The sequence below is a fragment of the Montipora foliosa genome, chromosome 3, assembly GCF_036669935.1.
Source record: "Montipora foliosa isolate CH-2021 chromosome 3, ASM3666993v2, whole genome shotgun sequence".
NCBI classification, from domain to species: Eukaryota; Metazoa; Cnidaria; class Anthozoa; order Scleractinia; family Acroporidae; genus Montipora; species Montipora foliosa.
In genome coordinates this window covers 60,813,912-60,831,134 of record NC_090871.1, presented here as the reverse complement: position 1 = coordinate 60,831,134, position 17,223 = coordinate 60,813,912, and the positions used below count along the sequence as shown (strand labels likewise).

At 38.6% G+C, this 17,223-nt stretch overlaps 1 protein-coding gene across 1 annotated transcript; it reads left to right on the top strand.

The window, feature by feature from the left end:
• The first annotated feature begins 7,881 nt into the window (after positions 1–7,881).
• On the top strand, positions 7,882–15,650 carry LOC137996193 (uncharacterized). The gene is made up of 8 exons (XM_068841616.1): positions 7,882–7,970; positions 8,615–8,979; positions 10,153–10,200; positions 11,688–11,899; positions 12,662–12,751; positions 13,937–14,252; positions 14,442–14,732; positions 15,292–15,650. The coding sequence occupies exons 1-8, from the start codon at positions 7,882–7,884 to the stop codon at positions 15,648–15,650; spliced, it is 1,770 nt and encodes a 589-aa protein (XP_068697717.1).
• The last annotated feature ends 1,573 nt before the right edge of the window (positions 15,651–17,223 follow it).

Here is a 17,223-nt window from a genome sequence, read left to right as displayed (position 1 = left end):
GAATGTACCACATCATGAGAGGAAATTAACGCTCGTGTTAATCGAAATTAATGCGGCTTAAATTAACGTAAATTGCGATTGAAGGGAAATTTATTTCCCACTTAAGAAAATTAAGGCAAAATGAGGAAAATTAACATGACTAAGGAAACAATTTGCCGAGGAACACAATTTTGCTGGAACGAAAAATTTGATGTGAAAACAGTGTTCGTGGAATTGTTCCCTAACCTCGGGATTAAGCGAAGCAGCTGTGGCCGCTTTTGCCAGAGTCGATGATACAGGGGATATCTACCCTGAAAAAATAATGTTCATTTTCCTTGTTCTCTTCCAAGCCTCCCTACAATTCGTTCATTAGTTTCACCTGGCATGGCATAGAGAATTTGGGGCGAAAATAACAAATATTAAGGTCGCGAAAATTGACGCTCCTCTTAATTAATGACGATGAAATGATTGACTACTTTTAACTCGTAGTTTTAAAATTCACCTTAATTTCATGAAGAGTTAATTTCCTATTGTAAGTCAGGTAAACACTTCGTTTACAACATTTCATTGATTTGGCAGTAAACTTTGAGTAAAAGATCCTGAACCAAAATTTACTGAATTTGTTTTCGAACAAAATAATTTTATGGCGTTACTTGTCAATTTTCCTCTGGCTCTACTTAATAACTAACGAGATATACCCGCCTTTAATGAAACAGAGGATCTCTTTGAGATTATATTAGCACATTCGAGTCTTGAATTCTATTTACTATGTTTAAATAGACATTTCCATGGCTTTTTTTAAATTTCAACCTGTTCCATGTCACTAGTAGACCATGAACTCGATGGGTTTCACATTGTTCTCCTGGTTAACTAATTGCTGTGAAATGGTACCGGTCAAAATTGTGATTCTTAGCTAAGAAATAACGCGTTTTATAACTAATGACCGAGATCTTACTGGTCGCTGAGAATGACCTGAAATTTTTAAATGATAAGCTAGAAATTACGAGATTTGGAAATCAATTGAGATTCCAGACCCTCGATCATCGAGTCTCCCATAGGTTCGACCAAAGTTGGTGAACTGGGACATCCTTTATCTTTAAACAATTGCTTATCATTCTCATTGTTTATCTTTATCGTTTCCAAATTATTGGGTGTTATAATGATTAGGTATTATAGAGAAGGACATGAGTCACTCGTAAGAACCAACTGTATAAGTCATTCACTCGTAGCGGAGTGGTTAAAGTGTCGAATTGTTATTTGCAGGGTTTTTGGGTGGACTCCTTCCAAGACTCGAAGATTTTTTTAAAATATAATTTCATCATTCATATGATTTTAACAGAGCCAAGGCTGTAATTCCTCTTTATAATTTTCAATCTTTTTAGTTCTCCCTCTGAAGTTTTAGCACGGTGCACCTAACATTTTTATAGCTGCACTTTTTTTATATTTATTCAAAGGCGCCATTCACCAAACGTTATGAATCCCTTCAAAGGAAGAATAAAGTTACAATGTAATTTTGGGTTCGGATCTTGGCTTGTCTTTCTCTGCGTTTGGTACGAGTTATGGAACTGCCTACACCCCGACTGGCGGCGTAAGCTCACGAAAAGAGCATTTAAAAGAAAAATCATAAGCTGCTTCTCACTATACTTGAGATTGAGGACTATTATGTTTACGTACATTCTCTGATATTGAATTTCAACACAAGTAATTATTGTACCTTATAGCTATAAGCTTCGCTTGTAGCCGTATATCTCATCTTTACCTTCCAGTTTGCTTTGCTCTTGTTCTTGATTATTATGTGTTGTTTAATTTAACTTTATTATTATTTTTAACTTGTAACTACATGATAAATGTATCTTTTAGCTTACAATGTTGTAAACTAACGCCAGCTTATAATCATAGTAAGCGGTGCCACTGTTTTCCACGCCCAAATGTCGCTGTGAGATTTGGAACTTTACCGACAGAAAAAATTTTAACAAAAAGAAAGAATGCTAAATTCGATCACCCGCCTCGACCTACATTTATTACCTACATGTGGTAGTAATGCGTGTAATCGCATTCTTTGTCCAATCGTTATCCAAATGTAAAGCAAACAGCGTGTCAGCCACTTGCACAAATTATCTCAGATGCTGTAAGAATAACAAATTAAGATTAATATATACTTTGAAAGAATCTCGTTTACCATACCAGCGCTAAACGACTTGGTTCAGAGACATCGGAGGCACCCAGCGAATTGTAAAGGTTAGCAGACTAGAACGAGACTTCACAATGTTGCGATTGATCACTATCTTTTAATTTAAATAGGTACACTTTAGGAGTCTTAGACGTCTTCACTCTATAATCTTAATTCTGTTTACAAGTAGTAATGAGGTGATTAGAGAAATGCGTTCAACCAAAAGGGGAGAAGTACCTTTAAGGGTTAAAATTTGTGGTTTGGTAAAGTGAAATGTGTCATTAAAAAATCTGAAATTACTAGTTTTAGAGTTATCTCAGTACCTTTCAGGTTATAAGCCGGAAAAATATGAGAACCTAGTTTTGTTAAATTGGTACCTTTTGGGATGAAAGTGAATTTGAGCCAGATCCACAAAGGGATATTTATATTAATTTTCGGCCAGGATGTGACCGCCGTCAAATGACAACAGAAACTTTCTCTCTTTTCAAAAACATTTGGTTACTTTAAAACAACAGTGCTAGTCACTTCATAGTTTTTTCGTGATGCTATTCCCTGCGATGGACTAACATCCCATCCATTCCTGGTCGCTTCATGCTACAGAAACCAGGTTAAGCTCCAGGCTGATGGGCCAGTTGGCTCGTATGCAGACTTTAACCTTTTTATACCTAACTGATTGTTAACTAGACGCTCCAGAAAGAGTACACTGGGTCGCCTGTAGTACGTGTTACACAAAAACAGAAGGCACTGAATAGACCACTTTCGATATATTAGGATTCAGCTTGGGAGCGAGGCCTAGAGGACACAAACAAATTAAACTCAATGAACATGTTTATTCATTTCTTTTGTTTGTGTCCTCTAAACCCCACTATCAAGCTGAATTTAATATATCGAAAGTGGTCTATTGGGTGGTATTGAACTTCAGCGTTCCAGGGGGTACCCAACGTCAATTTTCGGAAACTATCTGTTCGGAAGACGATTTGAGATCTAGAATTTTCGGAACATTTGTTGGAAAATTCCTTGCTTGCCTGCCAGTCCTAGGATTTTCGAACATCTATGAAACATGATATAATTGCCCATTTTTAACGGATTTTTACCCCAAAAAGGTCACCTAGAATTTTCGGGAGCCTTTTTTCTGGCTAAAATTTTCGAGAAGGTAAGTTTTGATCCCTATAATTTTCGGATCACTAGACTTTCAGCCAGGGAATCCGAACAGATGAAAACTTTTTAAGGGATAAAATTACGCCTATATCTACCGTTTAAATACTAAAATACGTTTAACAATGCTATGTTTAAGTGGTTTTGAGCTATATTCTCGTTGAGTGCCCCTGCTTCTTTGTCGGGTTCCTGAGAAACGTATCTATTTTGACTTCAGGGTGAACTATTTACCCAATCATGAGGTTGAGTGGCCATGTAATTGAAAATCTAAACATCTATGAGGCCTTCCAAGGGTTTTTGGCGACAAGCGACATCGCTCCACAACTGCAAAAAATGTAGCGACGATCTTATTCTAGAACACCGACAGCCGACAGAACCTGACAGGAAAAAAGCGACAATTTGCGACAGCGACAATCCATTTTTAATTTCGATAAAGCGACATATTTTCAGTTTGTTATTTCGACATCGACATGGCCGACTCTAAATCTTCTCTTCTGATGGCGTTACTATATTTCTTGTGCAAATTACAAATCATTAAATAAACCATTAATGATTCAACACTTGACACACTTGTCATGCAGTGAGCGTCTTATGTCGCTTATTAACTTTTGTGGTACAAAGGTCGACACGTAGCCACGCTAGTGTGCCATGGTCGTTGCTGTCAGAGTTTGATTTTCTGTAACGCGGTGTCCCTTCATAAATCAGTCGAGCGGCCTGCTTTTCTGAAGCAGTCGTGTTTTGTCAGGCAAACAAATAGAATGACCGAGGGAGGCTTGGGAAGAGGAGAGAAAGAAGGGACTGCACTCGTTGCTGTAACCGACGCGTTCAGAATCAACAAATCTGCTAATCTAATAGACCTAATCGGCTAACTCAATGTTGTACCCAATTCAAACCCTTTGGGAATAAAACGTTTTGTTCCAGGTATTTCCACATCATTTAAATATGAATGCTACATTATCATGCAAATACAATACACAAAGAATCTTAATCCCGGGAGATTTGAATTGGGTACAACATTGAGTTAGCTGATTAGGTCTATTAGTGCTTAAAGTAATTACTTTTTGAGCAACAGTTTAAAGACACAAGCGTTAAAGCTCCTTGAAAACAGAATACAGAAAGGAAAATACTGGTTTCAGCCTTCTTAAGAAACACAACATCAAGCTACGCTCATATATATGGATAGACAACACATTAACTCCATTGGCTAGAATTCTAATAGCCGATCAGAATTTAGCAAGTTCGATCCTTCCATCGAGTACAAATAGAGACAAACACACATGGTGTTTGCAGACAAAGCTCTTCACCTTAAATCAAGCTATCGGCAACTGATGAGATCCATATGATAGGATCGAAACCGTGGTCTTGCCTGACCAAATGATATGTCAGAGAACCTCCGTCTAGAGTCGGGTCATCTAAATGCCTCAACAAGACATGGAAATCAAATATCAAAAGAGAATCGACGAGAACGAATTAACTCCAGAAGTTCAAGGAAGATAGTTACTGACCATGGCCACAAACCAAAACACGCTGAAGGAGTCAGAAGAACAAGTGAAACAATTTAAGAAAATAACGCCTCCAAAGAGCATAACGATCTGCTAAGAAACGCAGAAAAAAGGTAAACAAAGCCTGTAAAAAGCCAGCTATCTCACTGATACAGGGCACAATGTAACAGGCGTTCAAATCAAAATGAACCCTGGCCTGGGTCAAACATTTAAAACCAGAAGATCACTCGCTTCTACCGCCGATAAACATATCGGTCGAGCCTAGAATTAAATTGGCGCAAAAGCGTGAGGCCATAAGGTCACATTCACAATGCTGCTGAGAAAATCAACACCACGTAACTAAAACATTATTTTCGAGACCAACTATGTTCTTGAAAGAAAACGTATCACACAGCAGTATGGAGATTCAAATGTAAAGCCTCATAGGGCAAAAACCATTGCTAAATGAACCTTGCAGGAACCGCCTAAAAGAGGCGTCCATTCAAATAAGTACTTCAGAGAGCAAAATTGTGACAAAGGCAACAGAAACCAGACCATGTACAAGGGAGTCGTGTAGGCCTGTAAACCCTTTTTAGCACTATGAGATACAAAAACAGATTTGTGATGATTCGCAAGTTCACCGCAATGCTGACAAGCACAATGCTAACAAGCACAAAAGCAAAAGAAATGGTTCATAAATATGAAGCTTTTTACTATCTGAATGTTTTTTGGGTTAGAGTAAAGCGATATATTGTTGAAAAATATCCGTGGTAAAGGAGTTATGTCACGCAAACGATGTAATTTCATGACACTCAGACTTCGCAAAAAGCATGAGTAATTTGAACAATCATCGCATTAGTAAGTCAAAGCAATAAATTGGATTAACCTGGGGCCGGTTACTGAAAGGTGTAATAAATCTATTCTAGGGATAAATGTGCCTTATTCCGGCACATTTAACCCTGGAATAGAGCTATTACACCTTCAGGAACCGGCCCCAGGAAGTGAAAAATATGTTGTTCGCTTTCCAAATAAACTTCATTTTGCACTATAATCACAAAACAGATCTTTTTCTGAGAGAAAAAAAAAATCCTGTCTCCTCGCGTATCAAATTTCAACGCACGTATGCAAATTTGTTAAGATCGAATATTACACATGATGAATTAAAAAAGGCCACCTTTTCCAGCGAAAAATTCATTGAAACAAACAACATATTTGCTATTAGACGCAATAACCTTTCCTATTTCATTGCATGCGTGAAGACAAGAAACCGAATCGTGTCAAATTACCATACCAAATTACCAAATAATTATTGGCTGTCACATTTCCAATTATTTCTTTTGCCTGAAGACCGTGCAGAGTTGAGTACAAATAAATACAAATAGCCAGACAACAGAGATCACAGATCAAATTAAGGTGTTCGATTCCTTCTCTGTCTTTGTTGAACCCATAAGTTACCAGAGAATTTTCCATGGTTTAAATGTTGTACGTAACACCACACTTGGTGAAATATTACAAATACCGCTCATTTTGATTACGGCTCGACGGGCCAAAGATTGTTGGTCGAAGTCCATTACTCGTCGCTTTTAAGATTCCAGATATTTATTTTCCACCGCCTGTCTTGTTTATCCAATTGACGTTCTATTCTTGAGCTCCATAAAGTTGTATTTTGTTTGAAGATCCACCAAAACACCATTTGTGTTTCGATGACTTCGACACCATTGCAGGTTAATTAAATATTCTACTGTGTCCACCAGAGAAATCAACACATTTTTCCTCCCCCAAAACCCATCAAAATACACGCAGAAGACTCTACACACCTTGGTTTTTAATGCCTTGGGACCTTAGGTTTTAGTAGGATACCATTACTTGATAGTTAGTAGATTTCACATTTTTATTACAATGTAGTTTTAATGTTACAGTGCATTTCACAAAACTTTTGACAGGCGATTTGCGAAGTTCGTTGTTAATTTCATAATTAAGATCGCTTCTGTTAAACCCGGTAATGCATAAAGATAGTAGCAAAATTATCCGTGAACACAACACGAACACAAAATTGTAGTTTACAGTGGAACTCCGTTACTACTGGCACCAACTAGCCATGGAAATTTAAGAGACAGACGAGATGGGAACAATGGCACCAGAGCGAGGTTGGGGTGGACATTTTCATACATTTACTGTATTTTTGTCCACCCTGACCTCGACTGGGTACAATTGTTTGTTGGAATACGGGAAAGGTCTATTGCATTTCTAAACAATATTAACCATGGAAAGATGTCAACGACATGACATATTACGGGTACTTTGAATTAAAAATGGAGTATATTTCAACATTGTTTCTCGATATTTGTTTCTTTAGTCAATTACGAATGCTTACAGTTTGTATAGTGTGATCGTCCAGGTGAGGGTAGTTCTGAAAAGAACTGTTGTTGGTGACTGACGTTTCGACAACCTGAGCGGAAGTCATCTTCAGAGTCAAGTGAATAGTATTTGTCAGTCGATGACGATATAAGTCTGATCCGTTGAAATTTAGCCGTGATGGTATTGGCTGAAAGACTTGTGTAAAGTTTGTCTTCAGTCATTGGTCGGTTTCTATCCGTCCATTGTTAGTCAAATTGGTCGGTTTGAGGTTCGTGTATAGTTAGTCACATGAGGTCGGTCTGTTAGAAGTTCGTTTGTCGGTTTCGTTTACGTCGTGGGTAAGTCATTTGTAAGGTGACGGTAGTTGTTGACATCTGTTAAGAGGCGTTTCTTCTAAGTTAGTGTAACAGCTTTCAAGAGTCAGTGGTTGAAAATATTTCGTACTGTAGATGAAGCATTGAGCAGTGTCCCAGTCAACGTTGTGGTTTGTCAGTTGATGATGTGCAGCAATGTGATTGTTGCCATCACCATTTATCGTGGTTCGTTTGTGTTCATTCAGTCTCGTGTTAAGGTTTCTGCCAGTCTCATCAATGTAGGAAGCCTGGCAGTCGGAGCATTTGATCTTGTAAACTGCTCCCTGTCTGTTGTTGGGTTCGTCCCTGTCTTCGACGTTATTCAGCAAGTGTCGTAACGTGTTTGTAGGCTTGTGGGCTACACGCATGTTGCAGGGCCCGTGAAATGGTCTCAGAAGTGCCCTTAATGAAAGGTAGAGACACTGTAGTAAGAGGTGTCGGGTTCCTGTTCGTTGCGTCAGCTTCGGTAGGTCGGTAAATGTTTCCTCTAATAAAGTAAGTGTTGTATTTGTTCTTGTGAAAAACACGTTGAAGGTATTTGTTTTCGTCACGTAAACTGTCCGGTGTGTCACAAACTAGTTGTAAACCAATCCCTTTCAACGGACCAGACTTACAACATCATCGACTTACAAAATTATGCGTACGCTCACCATATTTGTAGAGCATGGTATAATGGCTCATAAGGCTGAGCCAATGAAAGCTCTCGCATTGCACTGTCCAATCATATAGTTTGTAATAAAATTGAATTTACAGATTGGAACTATAGAATGTGGCCACTGGCTGTATGAATTAATATGGGCGTTTCGCCAGAACAAACAATATTATAATATCGGCCGTAATAACGAAGTGACCGTAAGGCTCACCTGCAACCAAGCGTTTGATTTTGAAAAGGGAGAAGGAAATGATATGTAGGGAGGGAGGGTACAATCGCAGGTTACCGTAAGGTGAGCTTTCACTGTAATTTCATGCCAGTCATGCGGGAAAACAGTCAACCAAATTTTGGAGCACTCATCCATTACCTGTTTAGCGTTTAACCGCCATTAGAACCATCACTGCACTGCACTGCACTGAGCATTAGCCTTGTGTACCCTTGAGCTACCTATTTTTTCTCTTTACAGGGAAGCCATGTGTCTGATCACTTTTCTCATCACTCTTGGTGTTGCCGTTGTCACCCATGCTACCAAGGATGTGGAAACAGCCAAAGGTCTTAGATTTCTTGGTGTCGGCTATAATATTCTAAAAGGAAATCCTGACGGCGGCGGCAAATTGTCACTCGGTGGTGTCGACCCAGGTCTGCTCTCCACGAGAAAGATATTCGAACTGACATGGGATACAAATAAAACTTCTAATGATAGACTTTACAGGGTACCAGACCAGGTTGTCTTTGTTCATCGCTCATCCTGCGTCAAAACTACAACAAACGAAGTATTTTCCGGGGCCAAGTCTTATCAAGATAAACTCAAGGTTGATGTAGAAGCCAGCGGTGAGCTAGGACGTTTTATAATTTAAAACGATTGGACTTCAAGCATACAAATAGATTTGATGCAAACACCAGTGAAACTAGGAAGACTAATAGTTCTACAGGCAACACACTCAAGGCTGTATAAATTCCATTTCCATGGCAACTTACTTCTTTCTAGTCCCCTGAGACCTGTTTTCAAAATTTTAATGATTTTCATCTCGGAAAAATTGAACCAAGCCAAGAACTCGACTTAACATATTTATACGCTTGCTGGATTGTACAGATGAGGCACTATTGGCTAATACTAAACTGGAACGCCAAAGATGACCAGAAAGCCTTAAACATCGGGGAGGTGTGGAACCTAGTATGTTGCCATGGTAACAAAATTGTCAAGCTCATATTTTGGAAGACATCTAGCAGTTAATAAAACACTTCTGATAAAAAATCGGTTGAGATATATTTTTGTTCATAGTTGATAAAAATTTTGCTGAGTTTATTACGTTATATAACTTCGCTTATTTGCATATTTTAAAAACTTGAGCATATCTTAAACAAAAAGATATCTTTGAAATAAAGTAAAGAGCATTTTTTTTCGACATACAGACGTTTTTTAATGTTTTACAATAGCTTAGATAGGACAGCACCTTAATCCTCTGAGAAGAAGGCGTGATGGATTCAAACCTCTCCGATCTTTTTTGGAATTATGAAATAAGTATCTACCCCATGAGGCTTAAAGATTTCACGAGCTTTTCATTCATAAATTGCAGAAATTCTGATGTGCCAGTTGTGACATGCGGGCTTAGTCAAAAATAGTTTTTTTTTAACGTAATTCTTTTTTTTGATCTCAATTCAACATCGCCTCCGCAAAAATTCAGGATGACTGCCTTTTTACGATCCATAATCATTTGATTAATTTTTTCGTCAATTCTTGCTATCTTCGATGAAATTGAAAAAAATGCTGGAATGCTAGATCATGAAGCTACGATGGTGAATGACGTCATAAACGAAGAAATGACAATGTCATTTCAGGGCTATTTACTTGGTGCCAAATACTTGTGATGTTTTTTCCGTTTAAGAGAAAGCTTCGAGGTGCGTTAGATGGGGGAAAGGGTTCCTCCACAACCACCGATGGAGATTTGAATTTAAACACAGCATAAAATATTTATTGTTTTTATCATTATTAATTTTGCATAGCTGGTTACAACGCAGTTTTATGGAGTGTTGCCTTCAGTCTCAGTACAAGTAAGAACTTATCAAATTTTTTAGGCCTAAAGGTACTTAAAGTTGGTCATTAATGCGCGGACCAAATCGAAGCTTCAACAACCCCCCCCCCCCCCCCCCGTCCTTCCTGGGCAAACCCCGGGCATTTGACTATCTTTCGTGCCCGGGGAGTGGGGAATTTGACCTTTGCGTCCGTGGAGTGGGGAAAATTGAACCGGAAGTGTCAAGTTTCAAATGATTTTTTTTTTCGGGCGCTGAAGTCGCTAACAGCTATAAAACACGTGTTTGGACGAGATGGAAGAGTTTAAAAGAAAGAGGTGGAGCATTTGTGAGCGATTGGCTTACAAAAAAGGTCTTCAAAAGGTCTTTATTAAAGACGGCGGGAGCCGACGACGATTGTTCTTTAGTAGGGTATGACAGACAAATCCGATGATAGGGTAGGGCATTTGAACACCATTTTTTCCCGAGGGCGGGAATTTGAACGATCCAATCTTCAAAAGTTCAAATGCCCGGGCTTTTCCCGGGAGGGGGGGAGGGGGAATGTTGAAGTTTCGAGTTGATAGGCGCATAACCATAGTGATTTTTAACATCTTTCATTTTCGTAACTAAAACAATGTAAGTTGAGTAATATCGTAGTTTAAAGGACATAAATTTCTCGCAATGACAGCTATCAGACAACAATATAGTATTTTGTTTAGGACCTAGAACCTGATGGTTTTCCGTCGAGATTTTGAGTTTTAAAAAGCAAGTATCAGCTCGAGAACGTTGTTTCGAGATGTTCGAGGACTTACATGTTCGAGGTTTTGTTCGAGCGCTTACATAAAATTTCCAAGGACAACTACCAGTCCACATACCCGAGAAATAAATTCTGTGACTTAACTAATGTTTCTAGTAATATTTTGGGGCAAGTTCTTATGAAATTAAATCTTGAAGTCGAGGAAAATAAAATATATCTTATTTGAACGTGCTCATTAACTCTTCAGAAAACGGAAGGGAAACGTGGAAACTGACAAGAAGTTCTTACTGTTCGTCTTTGTTCTCGATTTATTTTGATGTTATTTTTGCTAAGATATTTACATTACGACTCTCTTTTATTTTGGTAACAATTGTCGTTTGACTGGCAAAGCTTTCTTGTAAACAAATTTTATGTAATCAAAGAAACTCCAGCGGTTGGTAAATTAACCGGTCAGTATAAAACGCAGACTGCAGACTGCAGACCAGGGGTAAAATGCAGACTGAGGTTATAACGTAACTGTTGAAAAAGCCCAAACCCCTTAGAAATGCTAACCTTAGGCCTAATTAGGACTAAAACAATATTTAGGCTTAACTGTTAGCATTTCTAATGGGGTTGGGCTTTTTCAACAGTTAAATTATAACCTCAGTCTGCATTTTACCTCCGGTCTGCAGTCTGTAGTTTTTAGTCTGCGGTCTGCGTTTTACACTGGCCGATAAATGAAATGTGTCTGTTTCTGCCCCTTGTCTTTGTCTCCGCTTTCTCGCTTTTGTAGGTTATGAGAAGATGAAAAAAGAGACAACAAATAATCACAAAGTCTTTTTTGAAAAGAAAAAAGTCTGCAATAACGGCACAGCTCGATATCAACTGGACTTAGCTCGAGCTGAGAAGTATTCGGTTACGAAAGACTTTGCAGCTGCTGTGTGTAGTTTGCCCGAAGAGTACGATAAAGGAGCTTACCGTAAATTCATTGACAATTGGGGAACGGTGAGTGTGCTGACTACGTTTTTAGTGTAGCTGTTTGTTTAGATATTCTTTTTAGGCCCTTTTTGTGGCCCTAAATTTTTCGCCTTACGTCGACAAGTGTTTTACCGAGTACAAAGATTACATGTTACATGTTTCGAGTTCAAGACCCTTATTTCGACAACAAGCTCGTGCTGTTGGCGATGGTCACAGTTTTACCTACTGGCGTCTGAATTTCTAGCTTGTTTGGGTTATTAAAAATGTCTTGTTGTTCACTGAAATAGGTGAACGCTCTGATAGGTTAGTTGTATGAGGGTCACTTGTCAAAGGGCACGGAACTCTGATGTTAGCTGTTTGTTTACTGGTCTAAAGCTTCAAGCTAAAGATGAGCCTTGTTCTAACGACTGAGAATATTGAGATTTCGTGCCAGCTTAGAAGATGCGTATTAGAACAAATTGATTTTTAAAATACTCAATCCTATGTTACAAGTAGCAGGGTCATCACTTCGTAAGCGCGATGAAATGGACTTGATGTTGACATACCTTACACAGTGAGCGTCATTTTTGAGTTTTGGTCTTTTTGGCGGGAAATGACGTAACCACATTGTTGTCAAATTTTCTTTCAATTAAAGCATATCTAACGCGGTTTGTAAACATCTTACGATAAAGATATCGAAACTGAAGGAAGATTCATAATATGTCTATCCATTCAAAACTTATAGCAATTTAAAATTTGATTTTCCCTCATTTTGTGCTAGTTTTAGTAACAAGAATCATTTTCTTGCAGCACATTGTGCTAAAGGTGGTGCTGGGAACTAAGAAGACAGAACGTCGCGAAAGTTCGTACACTAAAATTGCCAAGTATGCCATGGAAAACGTAAGAATTGTGAAAAATTTTTAACACGGCTTGCACATTAATTAACCCACGATCAGTTAATGATTTACAAACTGAAGCCTTCAATCGACGTTATTAAACTATTGACTGCGAAACCAGACAAAATAGGGGCCGATGGTACTTACTCCACTTGTAATGTCAACAATTTAACCACAGGAGATGTCTTTAATGATCAGCTGATAGATTAGGGTTAGTCTTACAAGGTATATATAATAAAGAAATTAAGCCTACAATGTTTTCACTGTGAAAATCCAACACCAACTTGGCTGTTCTCTTCCTTTAACGCTTTTTGCCAAAAGTGCTTACTTGGCTCGATGTTTAGCGGAAACGTTTCCAAAGCACCCAATGTGGAATGAAGTTAAGGGTTCGTACTAAAAGAAGAAACGAAAACGAGAATGAATGAATGAATATGAATGAATGAATGAATGAATCGAATGAAAGCAAGTGAAGATCAAGGTAGGTACCTTAATCTTTTCTTGATGAAAGCAGTGTACTGCTGTTGCGTATATATACAGCAGCTCTATTCAAAACAGGAGTAATACGGGATAGACGAAAATTTGCTTTACAAGTTTGACAACTTGTAAAAAGTAATACAATATTCCTAACGTCTGATATTAAGTAAGTTTCTAATAGTAATGTTGTGGGTTCAGATTATAGTAGTATCCCACTACCCGTGTCGGAAAGTTTCGTAAACTACGTTTATTGAAGTAAATGATCTGTCAAGTTAAAGGCTGATTTGTACTACAAACTCAAAAACTGCTAGGCAACGATCGAATATGTTCAATCTGAGCAAGGCGATAAAAATTAAGAAGAAAGCTGCAAACGATAAAAGTCAGTTTGGCTTGGGACCGCGTCCAGGGGGCCAATAATGTCCCTGCCATATTAAATGAACGTGCCTCAAGCTGCTGTATAAACTGATCAGAATAGTGACCACGACAAAAAAACGTATGCATGCATAAACGACACCCCTATACAGTTTAAAATTCTGTTCAATTTTGTGATCGGTATATTAATTCGATAAAATCGTATGATGTAAGCGCTATGACTTTAACCAAAGTGAAATCTATTCCAACTAAATTTCCTTGCCTTACAAAAAACTTGGTTACCCTCACAAAAAGTTTGTCTTGCCAATAGAAACTGAATCATGTTAATGCTTTGGACTTGCAGATAGGAGCATCGGTGTCCGGTTCAGGTGGGTACAAGGGATTTAGTGCCTCTTTGAAAGTTGATGTCAGTAAATTCAAGGAATCCACCACAGACACGACTAACTTTACCGAGAACAAGGTGGAATTCACATCTGGAGGTCCCGACATGCCTGAGCCCATTAAATTAAAGCTGATGCCTATTGACAAAGCTGTTGAAGATAGTTTTTTCAGTGTCCTTGACCAGCAATATCAATGTGAAAATTTGGCACAGCGAAAAGAGAACTTCAAAAAGATCTTGCAGGAATACCCGCAGATAAATGATGTTTCTAGACCACAAGGTATGATTTCACACTATGCGTTAAAATATATTTACCGGTAAAATACTCAAACAAAACAGCCAGGAAAGCGTTGTTAGTAATAAATGTTACAGAAGTCCATGATCCTGTCATGGGTCATAGGTCATCGGCTCCTGGTGTTACAGCGACCTCCGGAATGAGAAATGAAAGTGCCACTCGTTTAATTTTCAGATCCTGAGGTACGCATTCCTCTTACTTGGCCATTCGGTACCTATGGTCTCCCCATGACAAAGTCAGGATGTCCGGATGGAGACTTTTGGCACAAGGGGACTCGTTACCATGACACCGAGGATGATGATTCAGACAACTATTGGTCTGACCCCTATGATTTAGCAGGCAAAGTCGATAAAAACAACATGGAACAAAAGTTTTGCATGAAGACAAAGAGCAAAACCTCTGAGTACGAGCTCCCTTGGCCCAAAGGAAAATACTGCATCTACAAGAAAGGAGATTGCCCTGAAGGTCAGTGTATTGCTCTTCTTGATGTACCCTACTTTAATGATGAATCATTTTTGGTTAATCGTTCCGACTCAACAATATACATACATACATACATACATACATACATACATACATACATACATACATACATACATACTTAACTGACGCTTCCCACAGGGGCTTTTCAGGGCCAATGAAACACAACGAAAAGGACTGACAACAACAACCGATGATACACAGATCAACATCTTGCAACATTTGTTGCTCAACAAATGTCTGAAATGTTGAACCATGTTGCACAAACGTGTTGAACGGAATAGAGCTGGTCTCTATTTTCTTTCAACATCGTTCAACAACATTCAACGTGTTGAATGGCATATTTCAGCATTCAACATGACACGACATACTGTTCAACGTTTGTTGAACAAGAGCTGCAAGATTTGTTGAGCAACAAATGTTGCAAGATGTTGAAGCGTGTATCATCGGCTTTAGTAAAACTGACATGTAATTCTAGCTATACTTAAAATTTCAGAATCCTTTCCAGTAAAATTTAATTAATGTTCTGTATTGTGCCTATCAGGTTTCGGGAACGGATACGTTCGGTGGGACGATGCAGATGGCGCTAGCACGAACAAGGTCACCGGTCAGCTACCAGACGGCGTTTATGACAAGAACACAAAAATCTTCTTCTGCTGTCGGGATGATGGATACACAACTAATGTCATTAATCTTTCCACTAACGCGCCCTTCGTTTTGCTCAAGCATAATACCCATCAATGTCAGATGGTCAATAATACCAAAATCAAGGAAGAATTTTTCCGCTGGGACAATGAAGATTTCATACCCCATAATACTAAAGCTCAAGGCAAACACCCCTTTTTGGATATCGACAGTAATAATCTCAAAATCGACTACTGTTATTATTATAAATCGACATAAAAATATAAAGTTCTCACGTATGCATTATCTCCTGAAATGTATACTGAGAAATTAATGTACTAGAAATTTGTGAAACATCAAAGCAACGTGCTGAACAAGAAGGTTAAAAATAAAAGTGCAAATCAAATTGTTGAAGGTACAGGCCAATTTGATTTTATCATAATTGTTCTTTAAGAGAGAATTCATTAATCTCCTTATCATCTTTGCCGTTCGTTGTTACAGCGGGTGGCTCCCTTACAGCAACCTTGTGGCAGAAAGACCTTGAACTCCTTACGTCGCAAACACCCACGATACTCTATCCAAGATCTGTTCTAATACCATACGACTTATTATTCCACCAATCCGATGAGCATTCCTACAATGTAGTCGAATAGGTCGTGAGTGTTGTCTTCAATTATTCGCAAGTGGTCCCAGATCTTAGCTATGGCCCTAGTCGGGATATCTGTGCACTTCATCGGCGAGAATAGATACACTTGTGAAGGTGATTAGTATTTAAATCTTGGGGTCAAGATTGAGATTCTTTGGCCGTCGATGAGTGGCTCTTGACTTGTGATGGTACTCAGACGAAGCTTCGTTGGCTCGTCGCAGGTTTCTTTAAACTAAATGTAGCATCTATCTGGGTGTCCAACATTGCATAAACCAGTATTTCTTTCGGGTTTCGAGGATGAAGCGTGAAGGGCGACGGCAAAAGGCGCGGGAACCGAGTTTCGCCTACTGATCCATTCGACTATGCGTCAGCACTCATATCGCACAGCGGAGTTCCGTAGCGAACATTTGGAACCTCTGCGGAGGAGAGAGGAGCATTCAACTGATGATTCATGTACTTTTGGAATATTCACTGCAGTTGCTTCTTTGGAGTGTCATTTGGCTCTTTAGAACAAACTTCTGTTTTCTTGGTGGCATGAAAAATCTTGCAGGTTGCTTCTTTCGGTTTTGGTTTATTGACCAGTGTCGTCTCGTCTACCGAGTCTACCGCCGTTTCTACCTTCTTCACTGCATAAAAAGACGAAATGGGATTGCATAAGAGATGTCTGCTTCGTTATTGATGAAGTTCATAGAGGTCTTGAAATCTCGATACTTCTTTTCCTCTTTCATGCTTCTTGTGGCTTCTCTGTTCTGGGAACTTGGTTTCAGTGTTGTACATAACAGGACATTAATAAAATATTAACGAGAACTCGACGAAGAGGTAAATCAGCGACTAAAGTTCCTGTGCGAGTGGCAATGTTTATTTCACGCTTCGTTAGCAAATTTTTAACCTACAATGGCTTCGAAAGTCATTGTAATGCGAATGGCGTTTTAGTGGATCTTTAAACAAGATATACCCTTATGGAGCTCAAATGATAGAAAGTAAATTGGATAAACAAGACAGGCGGTGAAAAATAAATATCTGGAATCTGCAATTTTTTGACAGAGAATATTAAATTACAAAAAATATTCCACTTAAGGGTCGTTAAAGAGCTTTATTTTTGGGCGTTCAATTGAACGAAAAATGTCACACAAACCTTTTCCAGCGTAAAATTTATTGAAAGAAACAGAATATATGCTATTAGCTGAATTTTAAACCGTGAAAGTG